The following is a 23774-nucleotide window of genomic DNA, read 5'->3' as shown; positions in this document are numbered from 1 at the left end:
AAAAAAAAAAACGCTGCTGTGAATCTAAAGCTCATGTTCTGTATTAAAAACACGGTTCTAAGTGATTTTGACAGCCAAGGCAAAGTCAGCTCAGTCACACAGCATGATTTACACAGGAAATAGCCTTTTAACCTGAATCTTATTAAAGGTTTTCAAATTTCATTAGCGTGCTCTAAATGAATATGAAAATGACTGTCTGAATTCTTCAGTTTTGCATTTAATCACAACATCCCAGTTCCAGATGTTGGACACTGTGTTGTAATGCCAGAACCATCTGTAAATACTGTATCATGTGTGCAATAGTTCCAAAAATGCAAATCGACTCTATGATAGAACGACAGACGTTGCTTTTCATACCGTGAAACTGGCTCCTTATAAATCTATTTACAATATATCCTCCTTTTTCAAACATTGCACTCCATTGAAATCAAGGTTCACCCTGAGATGAAAAGTGCACCATCCTTGATTTAATGTGATATTATTTGAGCTGTAGTGTGTTATTGACTGAAGGGTGAACTTCAAAGATTGTAGGTTATGTTTGGCAAGACCGAAGAGGGACGACGGAGTGAAGAAGAGAGAGGCAAACACGAAACAGATAAAAAGAGCTATTATGACATCCTGCAACCAGTCAAGCTATTCAAAAGGTTTTAGAAAATAGTGCAGGGTTTAACAGCAGGGGTATTACAAAGCTAATTCATTTGCCAAGAGTCAATTCTTTACCTAGAATATATAATATGCTGCTGCCACCGTCGAGAAAATAACCAACAACTGTGAGTGCAACATCTGACTAGGCCACAACGACACAGTGGCATAAAGGTTACACCATTAATGTCAACTGTCAGAAAGTACAGATTAAATTGGATTAACACATCATAAAAGATGCAGGAGCACACATCCTCCACAAGAGCGCCGTGCAGCCCACTGAAATACAAAACTGCTATTGAAATTCAAATACTCCATCTACATTATAATACAGAGCAAAGTGTGATGGTAGATGAAAAACAAAATCTGTCTGTCACAAAAGGTCTTACTGCTTCTGGCGTGATGTGTGGAAAGCTCTTTATGTGTTGGTTTTGAGTGCGCACGCTATCAGAGTGCAGGGCGAGCCTCGTATGTGCACGGGCGAGGCCATTTTCATCCAACAAAAGCAGATAGTTCCAGTGAGATCTGTCCACAGTGAGGTCTGTGGATTAGTCGGAGAAACAGGGACATTGTTTCTGTGATGTATGGTGGTGGCGGCAGAAATCTGAAGGCACATCAACCCAAAACCTCAGCACACGAAACCGAAGCTACCTGCACAGAGATGCCACTAAGAATAAGTGAAAATGTGTTTTTTTGTGCTGCAGGCGAACTCACCGTTTAACTCCAAACATTCCAGGAGCAAAAACATGGCAGACAGGCTCGACTGTGGATGCATTTATGGTTGTAAATATGTGCACATGCTTGCAACAACAATAAAGAATACTGCATTTTACTGCTTTTCTACTTCATTCTTGAATTACCCTCTTATTGTGGCTACCTTCTTTGCCTTTCTCCTGCTGGAAGTGGCGGCTGCAGGCCATGTTGCTTCCTGGTGTGATCAGCAGTACCACCAACTCTTTCACAGCAGAGCATGCTAGCCTGTTTGAAACTACATAGCTCATACCTCACTGCCAAATACTGTATCTCATTAATACATTTCACAAGTCTACTTTGAGAGGAAATCTATGTCTGCATCACTTAAGCGTTAATGTTAAAGAAAAAAGGAGCAACTTATTTAAATGCGAATATGGTAATATACTCTTTATAAGTGACTAACGTCCAGCTAAACTGTGCAATATGAGGAGGGGTTTGGTAGATGGAGAACTTATTTCAGCAACTGCTGTGGAAATTTCCACTGGCGCTGTATTTTAAGATATTCCATAATTGTTGAGACACCAGCACAAGGCAATGGCCCTGTTAATAAAGGAGATGGGGGCCATTTCAAAATTACTCTGCATGCTCATCTAAAAGGGGATTTTTTTTAATGCATTAAGTGTATATTTGTCATTCAGCTTCCCAGCATTGCACAGCTTATGATAATATGAAAGCCCCGAAGCTTCCAAACACAACATTATCCCGAGCTACTTCAATTCAAAACTATTATTATACATTTTATCTATACAAATCGAGGCTTCCTCAAATTCCTAAAATTTGAACAATTCATCACCTCCTCCAGCAAATGCTCCCTCTGTTGTAAACCAAATTCAACACTAGCAGATATTAGCACAGACTGTTTATGAGCTGCTGACTCATACTTGCTAAGAGGATTTAGCAAAAAAGAACGAAAAAAAAAACTCTCTGGTGCTAACAAACATCCTGGAAATCCAACACCTCCGACACGAAGTAATGCTTAAGCAAGCATTCACGTTAAGCTATCATGTTCAGTAAAACAAGAAAAAAAAAAAGTGTTTACAACCCCTCGTCTGATCATGTTCCTCCCTCAGCTATTCCTCTGATCACTTATCTTGCCACAACAGACCCAGAATTTCTGTTGTATTCACAGTGAGCCATTTTTCTGAGTTCCACGAGAAAGACAGAGGCTTCAATCAAACATCTTCTGGAGGGCAAGATGGAAAACATTAACAAAGCCGGAGAAACAACATTTACTGCGCTGCCAGACAGTGGGAGCACTCTGTGCCAGCTTAGCCATGTCAGCCCACAAGACATCACTTCACATATCATCCACTGGCTCGTTTAGTAGCCCAGAGGAGACCCGGCCAGTGGATGTCTGCTGAACGCTGGTGGACGAGTTCGGTGCAGCCTCTGAGGCCTGCAATGTGATATCACGCTGTCCAATGTATGCGCTGATGCCATCCTGCATGTTTTACTGTCAATTTACTGCTCCTGCCCAAATTATCTACTCTACCAACAGCTGGGGGACTCACCTTCAGGAGGCCATCAGTACCTCTCTAACTAGCAGAATGCTGCAGGAAATATCAGTAACAGAAATCGTGTGCTGGACAGGCCACCACAAATTACAGACCCCCTTTTTGAATGTTTCCAGTGAGAGCCCACTCACAGGTCCTCTTTTGTCTTATGTGTAAGGGGATGGATGTCATTAAGGTGGTTGCATGGAAGGTCATGTGAGGGTTAAAAGACTGTGTATTGACAACATAACAACATCTACTTTACGTTCGAGTTTAATTACACTGAACCAAGGATGCTGATGCAAGGCATTAATATTTGTTGCACTGCAGTATTATTAAGTGTCAAGTGGGATGAATCGGAGCATTCAGAGAAATCTGAGTTTCCCCAGTTGTAACTATGACTTTGATGTGGACATGAAGGCTGTTTAGATGTTGGAAACCTGTAATTACAATAAATCTGATGTGACATGAATATGCCCTTAGGTGCACAGGGTTGAGTTATGCTTCCCCAATCCACTTAATTTGACCTTTATTTGGTCACTTGATGATGTTCATAGCTGTCATTTTCAAGTGCAAAAGAGCTTAAAACCTAATGTATGCTATCAAATGTGACTTCTGTTCTTAAATGCATGCATAGCAAAGTAATATTGTTGGTTAAACTGACTAAACTATAAACTATTTCCAGTTAATGTCATCCTTTTAGTTTTATATGTTCCCTTGTCTGGCCAGACAGATCAAAATGTTCCATTTTGTCTCTTTGTCAGTCATCTCAGTGTGACTGCAGGTCATTGGAGGACAGGAAGAGCTGAATTATGTTGCCCTCTTCACTGTTAAATGTGTTCACATTCAAGTAAAGTGGCGTGCTTGTCATTGCGCTTGCCCCTCCAGCCCCTCTGTTGTGCTGCTTATCATCCTTTGTTCTGTTAAAATTAGGGAAATTACAGAGGAAAAATAACTTGCAGGCATGTCAAGACGTGAGAGAGGCACTTTCATTTGTACCAGAGCTTACACAATAATGCCCTGCTTCACCATCACTCAGCATAATGTGACAGCTGACCCTTCAAGCTGGAAATAGCTGACCAAACACTTCAGAAATCCAAACGCAAGCAACATAATTATTCAGCACCATGCACATATGCACTGTTGGTTTGGTATGTACACTGATAATTATTAGTTAGTTTAATGATAGGTCACACTGCTTTTCTTCCCTGTCTTTCGGCAACGACCTTTAGCTGATATTTGGGATGTGTGCAATGAGTGTGACTTGGCGTCTGTTAGACAGCCAAGTGATGCCTGCCTACTTAGCAGAGACGAGTGAAAGGTCAGTGCGCTCCTGGTGCTTAGAGGTTCAAGGCTCAGGGCAGCAGATTCAAACCTGTGGCTAAAAATCAATCATGCCCTTCAGAAGCATAAAAAGCGCTCCACACCATCTAGCTGTGACTCAGAGGAGGAAGGATAGAGTGATAGATAGGTGGATGGATGGAAACAGAGAGGGTTGAGACTGCTTTTTTAAATATAGGTTTGCAGTGAGGCGTGATGACATTGTGTGGGAGAGCACTCTGCTGGGTTTACAGCTAACCCTTTAAATGCCTGGCAATGAGCGCAGATGACTCGGCTGTGAGCACCTCAATCACTCGTATACACGTCTGGCGAAACAAACGCTGAAAGTGGGCTGCCAATAAAAGAGCTGTATGCTATGAAAGCATGTCATCTGCCTAATTATGTAAGAATTACAGCCTTGTCTGAATTGGAAATGTGACATGGATTTGTTTTCTCTGAAAACGATGATGCTATTTTCCTCCAGATGTCAGCTACTATTGATGGAGGGTGCAGGTTTGAGCTGCAGTCTTTTTAATTCCTCTAAAGTGACCCAGGATGGATTGGTGGAGTACATTTTCTTCCTTTAATTTGATGAGTAATGTATTGCTTTTTGATTCGTGGCTAATGGTGCTGGTGTCCACTGTGGCTGGCTACGGGATATCCATCTACTTCAGGTATTGTGCAGCAATTTGTAAGTCGGACTGCTGAGAACATTAAATCAATGGTAACGCTGTGGTCAGACATCCACAGAAAATTTACACGGGCAGTCTCTGTGGTCCGTAAAAGTCAAGAAACTGCAGAAAAGAGACGTACTGTTCCACAGTTTGAGCTATTGCCACTGACATTCACATTAATGGCCAAAGTAACAATGTCTAATGGAGGAGTGGGGAAAAGGCTACGTCTCAAGGCTGAGAAAAAATACCTCTATTCCACACAAAAGGCACCTTTAAGATTATATGCTGAAAGAGAGAAAATTTCTTTTTTTTTATGTGCATGCACGCATGGAGCGCCAAACAAAATGCCTGCACAACAATTTCAGCATACTGTCGCTAATTGCATAATTAGTGGGGCGGCAAGCGCAAGTAGTGACAGCATGTTGTTGATCGTGGTAATACTCAATGTTGACATTGTGTACTATGCTATCAGTATAAGTAAGAACATCGCTCAATAATGGTGCTCAGGATTGCCAGACTGCATATTAATGTGACAGGTACGGCACAACATCTGCTGTTTGTGACACCGCTGCTACACTGAACTACTGAAGAGAGAATAAATAATGGTGTGACATTTCCCTCCCAAATGATATCCTCTTCAATCAGTGAAAAGACCAACTTTTGAAAGGTGTTGCAGAGATAACGGGTATTATGAAAGTCTATCAAACTTACGAACACCTTCCTCTTACAATGAACTATATGATGCATGTCACATAAAAATGTACTATACCAAAACACAGATTTAATATGCAGTCATCCATGACAAGTGACCACAATGAGAACAAAATTTTCTATGGAGGAATGCACAAATTCAAGTGCGAGCACATGCACACAGAACCACACATACCCACACAGAAGGAAATTCACCCCCTTGCTGAAGAGAAAATGATAGGCTGTACAGTGAGGAGAGAAGTAAAGGGAAGACAAAGTGAGAAAGAAGCTGACAGAGAGCGATATAAGCTGAGAGGAAAAACTCAGGGGATGTGGGGGGGCTTGGGTGAACGGAGGAGGAGGAGGAGAGCGAAATGACATACTCAGAAGCGGTGAGGCAAAAGTCTCATGCGATTTAGAGTAGATTTAGAAGGGGAAGTGCTGTGGGGGAGATAAGCAGCACGGAAAACTGCTCAGACCGCGGGTTCGCAACACCGGGCCAGAGAAGTGGCCTCAGTACAAGAGGGGGGGATTCACATAGTGGGAGCGTGCCAGATAGCACCTTAACCCTCCTCATCTCCAGTCACACAAACGGAGGGGGGGTAAATATTCTTTCCCTTCCCATGTGCTTAGTGCTAAAGACTTCCCCAAAGGGTTGTGCCGTGAGTTCCATGAAAAAGAGCCATTAAGAGCAGTTTAACAAAAGGACTCATGCACATTAGCTATAATTAATTCACATATTTAATATGAAATAAAAAAAAGCCATTCGACAAGCCGGAAGGTGTGTGCAATGTTGGATGTTTGAATTTAGGTCTGAGTCCATGAGTATACCAAGATTTATGGCCTAGTTTATGGTCTCTAATGTCGGTGATTGCAGGTGAGCACTGACTTCTCTCTGGGTCCAATCGACTCGCCCGAAGCCTGACCGGAAAACATCAAAACAATTGTCTGGTGCCCAGTGGGTGTTACCTGTATGGGCCTGTAATTCTTCATTCGTGAACTCTTCAGATTACTCTTTTTTCAAGAGTGGCTTAACAACAGAGTGGCAGTTTTCAGGGGCTGTGGGAAATAGCCTGAGCAGAGAAGTGTTGACTATTTGCACAAGATCTGATGCCATGCGGTAAATAACATTTCTGAACAAGCCTGCAGGTAGAATATCAAGGCGGCAGGAGGAGGATTTCAGACGGTTTATAGCTGATAGGATCGAACTGTGTCATGCTAATTGAATTGATTTCAGGAGGACAACACAGACACCTATATCTGATATGAAAGATCTGACAGCTTGTGCCACTTTCTGAATTGTGTCAGCAAGCAATGAGGCAAATTCAGCGCATGACTTAGCGAAATAAAAATTCAGGAGTTCCTGACACAGGAGGGTTCATCAGCCTGTCAAAAGAGCAAATAAGGCACATGTATTATCACTGTTTTTCTCAATAATAAGCATAATGCATAATATAGATGTCATAACGCACCTGGAGATTTGTTTTTTTTGCCACCTGCATTCAGCTTTTCACCACTCTCTTATTAATTTCTACCAGCGTTGCATTTCTCCAGAGACAGAAAATGGGAAGAAAAGGCTTCAGAGACAAAAACAACAACACAATCAGTCAAAATAAAGAAATGTGATGACGGTCACGCACACATACTTTGCTCAAGTTTTGCCAGAGTTGCAGCAGCTGATGAAGCTATCAGGCCCCTGAAAACTACCAGATAATCCAAACCAATAAACTATTGGCACAAGGGGATTATAGAGTCAATCACTTATCACCTGGCCGGAGATTTAGCTTCGATCAACAGAGTCAACTGGAACAGATCGCAGTTGAGTTGCTGATACAACTCTGTGGTTATTTGGGAGCTACAATTTGTGCAGGTGATGCTACTGGATTGCTGCAAAAGTAGTGGCAGTAGATATAAATACTAGTCACAGTAACAGAATTTGTTGTATTTCTGTCAAGATATATAGACAAAAAAGAATGCAATAGGTATTTATTTTCAATATTCTTCTTTTCTATGAATCGTGAGAGAAAACTGTAATGTTAAGTTTGAGCAAGAATCGTTCAGCCCTACCAGGGTCAGGAAGACAAAGAAACCCCAGATGGCAGCCATAATATACCAATGGCTTATCAAGCTGTTATAGCTAACATGTATCCAGCAGATACAGAGCGACATGACCTTTCCACTGGGCTCATTTCTTTTTTGGCCTACCGCCGCTCGTCCTCTTTGTTTTTACGTTATTCACCATGCAGTGCTAGCTTCACGCTGCGGCAGGTACTGTAGCGTACTCTCAGCATGGCTGCCTGCAGTATCAAATGGGAGGTTGATGAGGGCGGTTAGGCTCATACAGCCTACATGCGGTCTAGAGAACTGAAACAGCGAGCTCAGAGGTTTAAAGCTGCGTAAAGCTGCAGAGCTGAAAAAGTTCGACACTACAAGTAACCTTTTCACATCAGCTGAGTCAGCTGCTTTGGTGACGATATTACTTCCTGCACAAGTGGCTAATCCAAACAAATTGGGAAATTGCAAACATAACATTTGTATTTCTACAGAAACAACACAATGTGTTTTGCTCAAACCTTCAGAAAAGAAAGTGGCAACATGCTGCTACAGTAGCAACTATGGCATGAGCCATTTATTTTAGCCAACAATGACTGGGAGCCCCTCATTTTCCTCTGACAGATGGAGGGGACCAACCATAAAGCAGGAGCAGAAATCATTAAGTCAGCCAAAGCCCTGCAGAGTTGTTTTAATTGTGTGCTCTGGAGCTGTAGGCATAGCTTACCTGATTGCTGCTATAACTAACTGCCTTCACAGAGACAGACGAGATCTTCTGCAGACATTTAGCGAGTGATTTGTGCTCAGAAGGTTCCTCGGGGAGAGATAGAGAGGCGAGGAACGAGGAGACAGTTCATCGCAGAGTGAGCAGATTGGACGGTCTCCGCTGGAGAGCGCCTTGTCCAGCAGGAGAGGCTCGAGCACCTGGCTAATGCTTTCACAGTGCACATTTTACAGCAGGCCTGCCGCTGAGTGTGGCTGGCATTGTCAATGTGAAACCCTACAGAGGTCTGCACCTATGGTCCCGACCTTCCATGTGTGTGTGTGTGTCAGACGGAGCACTCGCTCAAAGTGTTAATCAATGGCCTTTCAGCGGCTACGCTGCTGTGCCTGTGTATCAATCACTGAATAAAGCTGAGCAACAGGAGAACGTGAGCACACACACAAAGTGCTGGATTATAAAGGATGCATGTGGAAGGGGAATGCACACTCAACCAGGCACACATTCACAAAAGTTCCGCAGAAAGACATACTTGTGCACAAACAAGACACACACACACACACCTCAAATGATGTGTTGACAGGCTGGGCAGGACTTACACTCCCTGTCTTATGCATAAAGGCATATCAAATTCTGTTACAGAGGATTGTCTGCCAAGACTCCCTACTTTGACTGACATACAAGCCAGTAAATCAATCCACTTAAAACAAGCTTTGCTTTAAGCTTCCAGACACTGCATTGTGCCAGGCAACTTTGCCACCAGACCCCGAAGCGTCAGAGTCTGGCCAGGATCGTCTGAACACTGCAGACAGGTACCCGCTGCAGCACAACATGACAGAATGCAACTGTTAACGCTTGTACTCGCTGCACATGGAAGATGTTTCAAAGCAGCCTCAGCTGCAGTGTTAATAATCCATGTTTATCTTTAATTATCAATGACTTTTTGGCCTCCTCCTGAGTAACAGTAAGATCAGTACAGACAAACTCCACCCAGGCCCGGCCCAGCAGAGCCCTGTATCGCATGTGTGGCAGTCATCTCCCACATCCTGCGTCTCTCTGTGCCAGCTTCAGTCCAAACACTTAATCTTGTCAAAGGAGACTCTTAATAAACTCAGAGAGAGGCCCTGCTTTGCCCACAGAGAGAAACACGTGTGGTTTACAGCAGCATGATCTGCAGCATCTACCCACAAGCTCTAATGCATATTCACTCTCAAAGCTCATTAATCAGTCATGCTCAGAAAAGAGAGCATGACAAAGACGGAGACACAGAATCAAAACCGGGGCCACTTCGCCGAGTGTTGGGAGCACAGCGACGCGCAGATAGCTATCGCTGTTGCAAGATAACAAAAGCATAAGGAATAGTGACTTCAGGGCTATTTGCTGCAGTTCAAGGTAGGATATATAATTCACATAGTGATTAAATATTAACCAAAGTTCTACACACGTTGAATGGAAGATTTGACCACACCTTGTCCACTTTCTCCAGCCTTTTCCCGCCGTCTGGCACTTCAGACCAAAACTGCCCTTTGATGTGCGAACTGACGGGCAGACGCATCAACAGCCGTGTCAAGGAGACATACCTGTACTCTTCCTGAGTGAAGATTGGGATGCGTGACGGCTGAAGGACAGTGATCTCCACCAAAGTACTGTTTGACTTCACCGGCTCCCCGTCATCGTAAGCTATCACGAACAGCTGCAGTGGGCAAGAGAACACACACATGAGCAACACACAAATGCAAGCACAAAAGGATGACATTTTGTTTTTTGGGTTTTTTTTTTTTTTTTTTACCATACTACTACTCACTACACAAATAATTCCCTTTTTGAGGATGCCAGACACTTTTTTTTTTTTTATGCAGACATGTTCGGCATTCTAATAAAGACAGCCTGGCAAAACAGGATCTGGCGAACAGCCTGCAAAGCTCCCAGAGAGTGAGTATGAATGTATTGATCTACATTCATAGACTGTGGAGAATGGGGCCTGGGGGAAGCAGAGGGGGGGAGTGGGGGAGGTGGAGATAGACAGAAGGAGAATAAACACACACAATGTTTAAAGAAACAGAGAGATGGAAAACACAGGAGAATAAAGGAGACAGATAGAGGCAGACAGACAACATGAGAGCGTAAATCCCCATTAGGACCTAATAACCCAGAACACCTGGTCCACCACTCACAACTACAGGTGTGCCTATGTGAGGTCACCTTAAAAAATAAATAAATAAACACTTTCGAGAAGAGAATTTGTTCAGTCAATGAGAAAACTCAATATCGCCGGCCACAGACACAAGAGAAGCAATGACATGATCACTGGCACTGACGGTAATAATGGCCTAAAAATGTTACTCGATCTTCGGAGAGTTGATCTGGCCTGCTGATCCCATCCTCTCAAGCACTAAAACACGCGAGGCAGAGCAGCAAGCATCAACTATGACAAGTAGATGGTGTCTCTGCAGCGTAAAAGAACCCTCTGATTCTGTGTTTGGGGTTCAGGATGAGATTATAATGATGACTGCCATTATAATAGCATTATCATCAATTATACTTGTCAGTGCCGCCACCGTCATTATCGGGTCAACTTGCCAAATGTTGAAAGACAATTTTATTTTTTACCACATATTTATTGGAAAAAAAGTTTAACATCTGCCTTTTTATCAAAAATCAAGAAAAATTAAGTCCGACTTTCTTAGCAGAGTGGAGCACTGAAGTCAGGATTATTTGACTTGTAATGTCCAATAATAATCACTGTGGCAACTATAAGCACACACATCTTACTATCACACATACACGCTCGCTGGACCACCACCCCAACCTCCACCCTTTGTGCTATATCCTCACCTTAAAGGTGACGCTGGGCTCTTCATTGAGGTTGACCTTTGTGATGATTCTTCCGGTCTCCTCCTCCACATCAAAGATGCTCCCGCTGTACGGCGACCTGTCCAGGTCCACTCGGTAGCGCACAAAACTGGCCGGCGTACCCTGGAGGAAGGAGAAGGAAGAACATATCAATCTGAGAACGATCCACGTACAGTATCTGGACTCTTCTCTCTGTTTAACCTGAAAAATTACCCTAATGTCTCACTCCCCTCATCAGACAGCTGATGTAAACTCTCTGCTATTCATTGATTCAGGCCTCTTCCCTTTCATTTGCAATAAAAAACTTCTCCATTAAACTCACCTCTCTCGTCTCCAGAGTAACGCACTTACATTCATTAGCAAGAGCCTGGACTTTAATATGACCCTTTGATTAAGATTAATCACGGTTCCTGATTACTAATCATCTCTATAGCTTATCTTATTCCAGTTTCATCCCTTTGGACTTCAAATTCAGTCTTATTTTTAATAAGCTTTTTGCAGCTGTGTTCCCTTGCCTGAACTGATTTTATTCCTTGGGGACGGGGTAAAACCTGGGGCTAGAGAGAGGTAAATCCTGTAGTAGCAGTGGATCCCTCGGGAGGCTTACTCACACAAATGTGTCTCTAAGAGGTTACAAAACTATCTGAGTGAATTCACTAAGGGGATTCTCAGAAAAAAAGGGCCTCATCTCTAAAAGCTCTTCAACTTGTTTTCTAACATGTAATGGAAAAGATGTCAGGACAGGATCATTAATAAAAAAACACCTCCCAGAGAGGAATCTAATACAGTGGCTACAGCGTCTCTGCAGCGGAGATGGTTAAAAGAGCTTTGCTCAAGGCTAAACATACAGTGCAGTCAATAACAGCAGTCAGCCTCTAGTTCTCCCCACTTGTATCATCAGTTTGCCTTTTGAAACCCATAATATGTCTTACTTAGCCCTACAAAAACAGGGCCATACGAAGGCAAACCAATAAAGGAAGTCGGATAATAAGATGATTTTCCTCACTCAACACAGTAACAACACAATACTTTTCAAAGCTGTATCTTGAGTTTCAGTGTGATCGGTGTTTTCAGATTTGTAAAAGTACCTTTTTTTCCAGCAACTCACAGTGGCCCAGAAACCTCAGCCTGTCCCCGTCGTACATGTTCTGCTGCACGGCACCTTTTCTAGGCTGGCATTTGACAAAGTTCTTACAACAAACCCGATTCCAAAACAAGTTGGGACGCTGTGTAAAACTGTTGATCCTGAGCCCATGTAGTAACACCCTTTATACAATCATGTGTCCTTTCAAGGATGCTCCTTTCATACCCAGTCATGATACCATCACCTGTCACCAGTGAACCTGTTTACCTGTGGAAATTTCCAAACAGGTGTTTTTGGAGCGTTCAACAACTTTCTCAGTCTTTTGTTGCTCCTGTCCCAACTTGTTTGAAACATGTTGTTGCATCAAATTCAGAATAAGCAGATATTTATAAAAATCAATGAAGCTGATGAGGTCAAACATTAGATATATTGTTTTTGGACTGTTTTCAGTTGAGTATGTGTTAAAAAGGATTAGCAAATTGTCACATTATGTTTTATTCATGTTTTACGCAGCATTCCAACTTTATGGAATCTGGGTTGTAGCACTTTGGGAATACTAATTCTTTCTTATTGCAACCTAGAGCAACATTTTAAAGAAAGATTATTTTCAAACATACTTTTTGTTTTGCTTGTATTTCTTTTCTAAGAATCCAATTCTCTTTAGTATAAAATAGTCAGTTCATGAATTAAAGAACAAGCTCAGAAGCACTGGGATGCTCTGAATGACGCTTCAGAGACCCACAACTGGAGCTGGGAGTGTAAAACAGCAAAGCCAATGCATTAACACAATTTCATTTGGTAGCGTTGTGAAATGATTAATGCCTGATTTAAACAGCAAACTTTCTCTGCTCTGATGAACAACACTGCAGAAGAAAAAGAAACTTTATTTTCCACTCGCAACTGAAAGAAAAAAAAAGCCTCTTATTGGAACGTTTTGTCTCCATGGTGATCTCCTCTCTCATTCAGGTCGAGATTAACATTTACGTTATGGGGTTGAGTGGCGGCGACAAAAATATAATCGCTTTTTAAAAAACGATATTATCATCTCTCCCAGGGTGGATAGAAGCTACGCCTTTTTCTAAAATGTACACACTCAAAAGCATGAATAGGTGCAGGAGTGGTCGACACCATTTTAACCTCCAGACAAAATCTGCATGCTTGTCACATAAAGACTACGCACCAGAGTGTCTTCCTCTCTTTCTTTCTTTGTGTGTGCAGGTTTTTGTGAGCCCGTGTAATCGAGAGTGAGAATGTGTGTGCACGCATTTGTGTGTGTTTTTAGCAAGCGCTAGACTAAGCTCTGTTCCATCAGAGGTGCCTATGACAGGCATCCTGTCAATAAAATTCTTTGAGCTCCCAAATCCAGGTCAATAAGAGACTGGGTTAGTCGGCTCCTGTTAGGAAATCTAATCCCCCTGTCTGTCAAACCACTTTGCAGAGTCACTCTCATGTCTCACTCGCTGCCACAGGGCTCCTGGTAATATAATGATGATTTCCTTATTATTACTTGTGTTGCAGCAGTGCTGGATATTTCCTACTGGAGAAGATTTCTCTGTAAGCACGGTTCAGGGTAAAATCCTGCATCAAAAGGCACGAGTTCCCGTTAAAAAGGTTTTAGGGCTGCACAGACAGTGAGGTGGAGAGAGGGTGGCAGGAAAAGCAGGAGGAGGGAGAGTCTCCTTCTGAGAGGGGAAGTGAGATGTACGGCAGTCATTGTCGAGCTCTGGCGATGTTTTATCACCCACAGCTCGGGACTGACAGGCATCCATATCCCTCAGCGTTTATGTGCTGCAGAGAGTACACAAGCTCACCGAGCCCCAGTGAGACCCCACCAGCAGGAGGGACACTAATAACAGGCATCCAGTCCACTCATACAGGCCTTTTCTCAAAAACACATTCAGAAGTGGAGGCTACGAGGGCAAGGCTGGGAGGTCACCGGGGGACTCCTATTCAGTTTTTTTTCACAGCAAAACTTTGAAAATAATTATTAAAAAAAAGACTCCATGTGTTATGAGAGAAAAGGTTGGTTTGGTGGGGTCTCTATAAAGAAGAAGAAGAAGAAAAAAAAACTCTCCACCAAAAAGAAAGCGGGGATGTGAGCACAAAGTCTGCTGACTCACCCAGGGCAATAAAATATTAAGGTGGGTGGCACTGCCAATAAAAGAAGTTCAGCCGAGGTGAATGACGTGCAACCAAACGTTCTCCGGACTACCCTAAATACACATGCATTGCTGCGAACAGATGCAGCGACAACTAAAAAAAGCCACGTGACGCATTCCCACCCCACAAAATAAAAGTTGTGGATTGCTCCTGTGTTGCCTCCTCTTAGTCATAAAATTTCTAGTCTCGCAGTGTGTAACAGTTTCTCTTCTGCATTGTGTTATTTTGTTCCTTGGTTTGCAGACAACCCCTCCCACCCCCCACCCGTCTAAAAAAAAAAAAAGAAAGAGAAAAAAAAAGAAAAAAAGATCTTCATAGCTCCGGTCCCAGGAGAACCTACTCAGATATAGTGAGGAAACGCAGTCTGAGGAAACACATCGCTGTCTGAGGCAACTGGTAGATGACTCATACAAGTGTAGATGCTAAACAAGACCCCCTTACAATAAATACACACAGCACTGTAGCTCTAATGAGAGCATCTGAGTGTCACAAACGTCTTCCAAACGCGTCGTGTCAAATCCTACGGCTGGAATTGGCTGATGTTCTGAGAAAAATCACCGAGCGAGGCTTTTATCTCTGCTGCCTTTATTAAAGACACAACACGCTCCCTGCGCTTTGAAATTTAACCACCGATGTTGCACACATTGCATATTATAAATACAAATTTGAAGTGTGACGGATGGGATTTTTTTTATACTCACTGGAGGGTCTTGGTCCTCAGCAAAAACGGAGGTGATGATTGTTCCTTTCTCTGCGTTGGGCGCCACCATGCCCTTATACAGGTCTTGGCTAAATACGGGGGAGAAGTCATTCATGTCCTAAAAACGAAAAGAGATTGCACATATCAGTTATGCACTGGATTAATTTATAACTGGGGCTGGCTTCTGTGTATTCTACTGCTACGTCTGCTGATGCTGTCTGCATGCTGAAAGAGTAATATTGTAGCAGTGCAGACTATGCAGCTGCTGCTTTGTTTGATTTCAGCGAACACTTCCAGCAAGTTATTATGGATTCAGGCAAATTTTCCCACTGCAGTAATTCACCATGCCCCAGGCTTTGTCCGTGCACTTTAAGAACTGTGCATCTAAGCTGAATGTGATCACACATAAACACACACTGCAATCATCCATAAATATTCTAAAATAGGAGTAATTTGAAATAGAAAATTAGCGATGGAAAATCTGAATATACAAAGTACAGTGACTGGCTGATTAAAGCTAAAAATTACATTGTGCATGTTGAGATTTTCATTGACATAATGGTAATTAATCACCACATTTAACTAAATTGTGACAAAATTATAATACTTTCTTGAACCAAACAATAACCATGAAGATGTGAAACCATACAAAGGCAACAGCAAGAGATCTGTGACATCGCCTGCATGACAGGGCTGACAGGCTACCATAAAAATATATGGCATGTGACAATATATGTCAGGTGGGCTCCTTGTCACGGCACGGGATTGGCAGCTGAAAGCTGACCAGGGGAAGCAGCTCAAGTTCCCAGAAATCATCACAGTGACCACACTAAACCCAGACATGGTCCTGAAACGTCAATGCAAGTGGTCCTGCTGGAGCTGGCTGTATCCTGGGAAGATCGGACGGAGGAGGCCTATGCAAGGAAGAGGGCTGATTGAGAGGGCTCGATTGAGGTGGGCTGCAGAAGCTTTGCACAGGGGCCTCAAGCTCCTTGGCATCACAGGACTTCACAGTGAAAAAAAAAAAAAAAAAAAAAAAAAAAAATCATGATCAAGGCTGCAGAGAAAGCGTTCAGAGCCTGATCAACCCTGGCTGGGTCAACTCGGCAAGGGCGTACGATTGCTAAAAGACTCAAAAGACCTGATGAGCCCACGCTACATCGCTGATCATGTATGTAATATCTATGTGAGATATCGTGACCCCTGCCCTCTTGTCCCACGTGTTCTCTACATGAAACACCCTTTAGGCGATGAATGCCTTTTGTTAGGATCCAGTGAGATTCTGCAGCCGACGCTTCCCACACGTGGAAACTGTGCTGCTGCTTTTAATGACCTTCTCCCTGTAAATAATGCACAGCAGAGCTCTGCCATTTTATGGGCCTGCGAAGAAATGAAATCTTGTTAACTGTGCTTTGCTTTGTGAGAATGCAAACTCAGGAAGCCATTCACACATCTCTCAGGAATATCTTAACTCAGTAGTATAACAGCTGGAGCTTGATCTTCCTTTCTCTTGACTTTTCACTTTCCACTGTTTTGACTGAGCCACGGGTAACAGTTTGTGTTCTATAAACTCGGTGGTGGAGGGCAGCCTCACTTTGATCTATACACAGGTTTAGTGTTTCCTAGCAGAAAATCTATGATCAGGTTCTTACTTTGAACAACAAAGCCCGATCCTTGTGCTGCAAGTGTTGCACAGACACAGGTGTTTGCTTGAAACATGCATGAACAACGCGTGCATGCACACATACAGCGCTGTTTCTCCATCCGTGCACATGCAGACAGAGACAAATCCACACGGCTCCTGAAGCACAACAACAGAAGAAAAAGTTTGGGACACGCATTCGGAGCAAGACACGCAGGACACTCAATCCATCACTGCAAGGCGTCCGACGAAAGAGACAACAGCAAAACAATACACGGGGAAATCAAACGCAAGCGACTTCAAATAGCCCTCTGGAGGTGTTACATGAAGGAGGAAGCGGAATCAGTGGAATAAGCTCTATCTCTAGTCCCTGAGAAGCCCGTGTGAATCCATTAGGCTCATTCTAATTCATGTCTGCCATTTCAAATAACAGACATTGGTTTGATATCAGTGGCCGTGCGATGCCTTATCCTATCAAACACAGTTCCTGAGTGACGGTGCGAACGCTGCAACAAAGCGTGTCCTTATCGGAGGACAAAACTCATTCTACAGGTTGGCGGAGCATGCGGCGAGCCCGCTTGAACAAGCTTCAGCATTTCCTCCCATTCAGTGGAATATAGAGAGCTTAAATCTGCAGACTTTGAGACAGTCACTAGGGGGTAGACTGAATTCATACACACAGATAAATGCAAACGCACAGATTTCGAGGCACAGAATTACTCACAGAGCAAAAACGCGCACCCTTTACCACAAACAAACACTCACACATATGCACATGAATAGTATGACAACACTGGGCGTCTAATCCTTTCGTTGGGATTCAGCTGTTAATCTCTTGAAAGGTTGTAAAGGGAATACAAGCTCCTGAAAAACCTGACATAATTGCTGTCACAAAGCTAATGAGTCATTCAGATCTGGAACGGCACAGCGTGCAAAGCAGAAACACCCATCTATCAAATTGTCTGTGTCCTGATGATGCGGCGAGGACAAGCAGGTCGGGAGGCCAAAATGTGCTTTACAGAGGAAATGCACTTGGCTTCGGCGCTGCAGAACCTTGAATTTCATGTCACAAAACCAGCGCAGGTGCAATACTGTACAATAAGCCCCCAATCCCCTTTTGGACCGTGTCAAGCTATTACTCCTGTAAAACTCTGCTAATGACTCACCACATATTCTCTGCCAGTGCTGCAGCTCCTGAGGGACAACAAGGATAGATGGAAAGAGAAAAGACCACTGAGAGGTTGTGGCGGGCCGACTGTCCGGGGGCTCTTACCGTGATGCGGACCGTGACGGTAGCCTGCCCCGGGGGCATGACCCCTCCTTGGTCAACAGCTTCCACCTGGAAAGTGTAAGAGGCCCCCATGCCCATAGCTGCCAGGTCCTCAAAGTCCAGGGTCTGCAGCACAGCTATCTCCCCTGTGACGGGGTTCAGAGAAAACAGCTGTCTGGCCGATTCAGTCTTGATCCGATAGGTGACATTGGAGAAGAGGTCTGAGTCCACCGCCTGTGAGAAGGACGAGGAAGGGGATGAGTGGGAAAAATAATTATAGTACATTGAAGCCATTAGTGCGGAGAAAAAGTTGCAGAAGGAGGATATATTTTCACATACATTTTCAAGATTATACATATACAGAGATGTAAGCACTGGCTGTGGACAATGAATATTAATGTTTCTATTTTAATTTTGCTGCAGGGGTTCCTTACATCAATCATTAATAGGTTCTGATTAAATTAAACCACTGAGGAGAAGCAAAGCTGGTCCTCACCGCATAAGATCACAACTCTCAAAGTAGATATAACTTGCAAAGGCTGCTGCGATAGGAGGTGATTTGATGCAGTATATGGATGCTGAAACACGACACACGCACACACACACACGAAATACACTCAGTTGTAAGATGGAGGTTACAAGCCACCCAACTCTTACTTCTCCCAGAGTTTATCTCACTATCTTCCTTGTGCTCTTTTAGGTGTCTTGCCAGCCACCCCCGTCCATTTAGAGTCGAGGTGATGTTGTCTGGGAGATTAATGGTGTCGCCGTGTCACTGTCACTCACACCCCTTGCTCTCAACCCTCAACCCCCTGCTTCTCACCCTCCCTTCTTGCTTTATCCCTCTCTGGGAAATGTCACTCTCAATATGGCAGCAATTATTCGCCCCTCCTCTCCATGGTTGCCCTGCATGCGTATGGTTCCCCTATACCTCGCTTCAGTGCGAACACGAGCACCGATGTTTGACAGCGTTTAATCTACCCAAAGACAGATTCCACTAAGTTGCAAAGTTTTTCAAAATTTGTGGAGCGTCACACTAATGTTTGTCAGGACAGATGAAAACATTATTGTCTATTAAAGCCTGGTTATGACTTGAAAGATCTAGCTTCACGTCTTATTCTGTTTGAGACTAAAAGCTGTCATGGCAGGTTTCTTTTTGCTATGTATAGCAGAGTGTGGATGTTTTTGTCTGTGGAAATGTTTCCATCTGGAAGTGTTTGACATTTTAAATACTAGATTGCCAGCACTTTAAGTTAAAAGATGCTAAAAGCCTGTTACAACAAGTGGTTGCAAGCACCTGTGCTGCATTATACAAAGGGAGACACGTAGGGATGGATAGAGAGACAGAAAACAGCTTTGGATATAAACACATGCACATAAATACTCACGCTTAGCTTCAGGACCACAGTTCCCACGGGGCTGTTCTCGGGCACGTTCACCACGTAAGTTTCCTGGGAGAAGACTGGGCTGTTGTCATCGATATCCATGACCTGGACCTGGAGGGTCAAGGTGGTCCGCCGGGGATCCACCGCCCCGTCTGAGGCTTCTACAACCAGGTCATATTGGCTCCTAAGCTCTCGGTCAAGAGGTACTCTTGTGTAGATGCTGCCGTTAACACTGATTGTGAACAAGTCAGGATGATTCACGATCCGGTAGCGCACCTGGCCATTAACCCCTGCATCTGGATCTGTGGCCTGGGGAGACAGAAAATGATCAGCGGGCTCCATTATGGATGTAAATAAAGTCTTTGTTTCCCATTAATAATTAATATCTGGGCTGTTGGCCCACCTTAATTAACTGCATCCCCCCCTAGACTTCAGTTTGGGTGATCCGATGCCTGACACTTAAATCACCATTAAATGCTGCCAAGCGCCCAAAACAAGCTAGTGAACTACAATGAACATAATTCACTGCACCTGCATATCTGCATTGTTTGAGTAGTGGTCTGTGCCAGCATGTACTGAGCAGAGAGCGACAGCATGAAATATAGCCTGGATAATCAGATGGAAGCATAATAGCCAGCTAATGTTGCAATGGCCATTATCTTACAATGGACTGAGAGAGTTTGAATGCTGAAAAAAAAAATGGGCCTACTAAATGAAACATCAATAAAAAGTCACCAATAAACCCTCTCCCCCTCCCAATGCTGCTCAGGCAAAGTGACAACCTGTAGGAACCACTAAGAAGCCATTTAAATTTACGCAGAGAGGGCTAAATATCCACCAATACACACCATATGAAAAACAGATTTTAAAACTGAAATGCAGAAGCATTTCCCTTTAGGCAAACCGCAGCTGTTGTGAGTTTGATGTGATCCATTACATGATCCATTAGAGCCTGGCTTTACTTTAACGCCTCACATATTTACTGAGGATTCAGGTACAAAGCCATGTAAGCTACGGTGCCGCAGCCGAGCCAAAACAACGCTCACACGTTTGAGTTTATCTTTGTGAGAGTCTTTTTCACGGACTCATAAATAATCATTTGCGAGTTCAAATGGCTCTTTATCATGTAAACTCTGCATTCCATCAAAAGGAAATCACTGAATGTTAAAATACCCTACAGCATACGTGTGATTTTGTGGATAAAAAGAGCAAAATAAAATGGAAAAGGTCAGAGCGTAGGAAATGCATGTGGTACTGTTCTGTAATGATCCTGCAGGGCTAAAATAAGTTAGCGGTTTTACACTTATTAATTCCCATGTGGATATGACAGGTCATGCCTGTGTATACTATATGTGTGTGTGTGTGTGTGTGTTCTTATTCTCCTGTACAGCAGTAATTCTTTGTTGTAATTGAGAGAGAGACAGAGAGAGAGGAAGGGGGGAGGGGAAAAAATGACACAGGGAGATCAAGTCACATTTCATCTGTCTGTTCGGCAATAATTTCTCAACCTCAAGTCAAGTAAGGACAAGGCAGCAGGAAGAGGGGGGAAGAGCTGTCTCACAAACAGTGGAAGAGGAAGGGGGATGCACATACACATATCGTTGCTTAAAGCTGTCCCCAATTTGTTTTACATGGAGTGCCTGACAAATACCCAAAGCAAAGGCTAAAAATTGGACCTCAGCATTAAGCACTGGACAAACAGACTAAAGCTCATCATGCCAATATGTGCGTACGGATCACTACTTCCCTCCAGTGATTACATAACAAACATTCTCCCTGCTCCTTGCCTTGTAAGAGGTGTAATCCAATTAATTCACAGCCAATAAAATCAAATAACAAATCTGCATATTTTTGAGACTGCAAAGTATTGTATGTATTATAGAGGTCTGTGCAGGTCTCACACGGCCCGCAGCAGATGCTGGCAAACGTGAAAAACACAGGTGGTCATGTTGTAATGCCTGGCCCTGGTGGCGAACGTAGAGCTTTCGGTCTGTTTGTTTGCCCAAATTATTTGCACCAAATCATTTTTGTCTTTTCTGACTATTTGGCATTAGAGCCTGAATCAAAGTCAGTGTTGGTGAAGCTGCTTTGAAAGCACAGCTACCAATTACGTCATACTGCAGGAGGATGAACTACAGCAAAGGTACTCAAGGGAGAAATGTAGTTTGGTTAACTAAAGCTACCTAGAAAAAGTAGCTCAAACTACTTTGTAAAAAAAAAAAAAAAAAAAAGATCAAATTGACAATATGCATGTGATTTTAACAAGATATAAAAAAAAAAAAGTCACACGCCAGCAAAACATGCCACTCAGTTGAGTTAACTGCAAAAAACACCCCACTATTTTTGGGAAAGTGCAAAAAATCTGCTTTACATCAGCTTTGAATTACATTTGAGAAGCGATGGTAAAATTAAAATAAATCAAAAATCACTCCTTTCCTTCCTAAAATTGGTTGCAGTCTCAGTCATTAACTACACACACAAAAAAGCAAAAAAAGTAATTCAATGACTGAACCACTATGCAAATAGAAGTAGCCAGCTACTCCTAAATGTACTTAGACTACTAGTTCAATTACGGTTCAGCTCAACACTGACGCTGATGAGCTCATGTCTTCTTCACACTGTAGCAGCTTGGTGGTAACTGGCACAGACTGGATTCTGAGCTGGTGGTCAGGCGCAGCACATTGACTGTGGGAGGGTGAGGGGACATCCTGCAGGTGCGTCTGGTCGCGGCACAATAAGCAGCTTGAGCAGGTGGCTGCCGCCTTAAAAACCTGAGAAATTTTTCTCCTCTGTGCGCTGCCAGCCCGGGTCGAGCGTTTTCTTTTCTTTTTACTTTTACAAAAAGAGCATATTCATCTTGCTGTGCATGATTAATGCTGAAACCTAAAATTTAATTGCTCACTTAGTATGCTGCAGTGTTTTGGGCAGTGTTTTCAAACATAAACTTAAGCGCTGATGTCACCCTCTCAAAAGAGGTGTGATAACAGTATGTGCGGTGCAGGAGAGCGGTGCAAATGTCTTCAGTTGTAGGACGAGAGTCAAACTCACTTTATCAAGGGATCTGCCTGTCTAGAACATAAATGTTCAATGTTCAGCAGCCGGTCTAATTAGCAACAATTCTACACGATGCTTCCATGATGTGGCTGACATGACTGCTAATCGATTTGTCCTCCGGTCATCTGCATGCTAAGATTACAGCTCCACCTTATGAGCAAAGAGAAAGGGCTTGTATGGCCTAGGATTTGTAAGTCACAGAGTACGTGATTATATTAGCACAACCAGCAGTGCTGTCAATTCCGAGGTGGGAACCAGTTCCAATTACTGTAATGATAATCCAAAACGCTCCAGGGCTAGCATTAGGCTACTTAATAACATTATGCACATGCACTGTAGTCATCTTCACCGCTGGCAATAGCCTGAAGCCTTGTGGTTGGCTGCAATATAACTCTGCAGATAAAGGTGCTGCAGAAAGAGATTAACTGATTTTACAGTAACACATCGCATTCAAATGTGAAAGTATTGAGTAAAAAGAAATAGTGTTTTAATTCTTTAATATTAATGTCTTTAGACAGTGAGCTGCACACTATTGTTCTGGCTGGGACAACATTTGCTCAATAAGAGCAACTTGTAATGCACTTGCACACAAAGCCAATGCAAAAAAATATATACATCCACATCACAAGATGTTACTCAGAGTAGAGATCTAGCAGTGAAGGAACATCTGTCAACCTGTCAGGACAGGTGATGAAACACAGAGAAATGCTTAAGTGGTGTACGTTATGTGACAACGCTCTGCTCCACAACTTTTTTCCCATTCCCATTTTCTCTTTCACCACTGGCAAGTGGACTTTAGAAAGTCGTCAATGTCAGATGTGTCCCCGCTGTGTGTGAACTCGACAGATCTGAGCTGCAGCACCTCCAACCCTGCACACTCCTTTTGTTTTCACCTCAGATGAACTATATTATTCAAAATGTGGTCTTCTTACTTTTGTTGTAGAATCTGTTAAATTAAAAAGATCTAAAGTTTCTCCCTCTACATTTCTATATTTATCCTGCCTGTGCACCTTGTGGATGACTTAAAGAGGCTGTGAATGTAAATGTCACATGCCTTTATTATCTGCTTGGGGAAATTTATTAAACTATGAGCCCTCCTTTGCACCTTGCATGCAACTATAAAAATATAAAAAGAAAACAGCAACCCATTAGAAAATCACTAAACAATGGTGTTATTTATGTTACAGCACAAGTGTTTTCTTATTTTGAAGTCTCACCCTGAAGGGCATGGTCTCCTCAATTACTGTGCAATGAGCATGATCTCTTAAGATGCAAGTATGT

The 23774-nt window shown here is 43.1% G+C and overlaps 1 protein-coding gene across 1 annotated transcript in view; it reads right to left on the bottom strand.

Moving 5' to 3' along the window:
- Positions 1 to 23774, bottom strand: part of pcdh15a (protocadherin-related 15a) — a 140950-nt gene that overhangs the window by 43869 nt on the left and 73307 nt on the right. The window contains exons 18-22 of the mRNA XM_041947023.1: positions 19443 to 19748; positions 18058 to 18288; positions 15144 to 15260; positions 11181 to 11321; positions 9926 to 10038 (exon numbers count right to left, since the gene is read on the bottom strand). Of these exons, the coding sequence (XP_041802957.1) occupies positions 9926 to 10038; positions 11181 to 11321; positions 15144 to 15260; positions 18058 to 18288; positions 19443 to 19748 (908 nt within the window). The remainder of the gene's footprint in view (positions 1 to 9925; positions 10039 to 11180; positions 11322 to 15143; positions 15261 to 18057; positions 18289 to 19442; positions 19749 to 23774) is intronic.

Source organism: Chelmon rostratus, chromosome 11 (assembly GCF_017976325.1).
Source record: "Chelmon rostratus isolate fCheRos1 chromosome 11, fCheRos1.pri, whole genome shotgun sequence".
Classification (NCBI taxonomy): Eukaryota; Metazoa; Chordata; class Actinopteri; order Chaetodontiformes; family Chaetodontidae; genus Chelmon; species Chelmon rostratus.
This window is presented reverse-complemented; position numbering and strand designations above follow the sequence as displayed.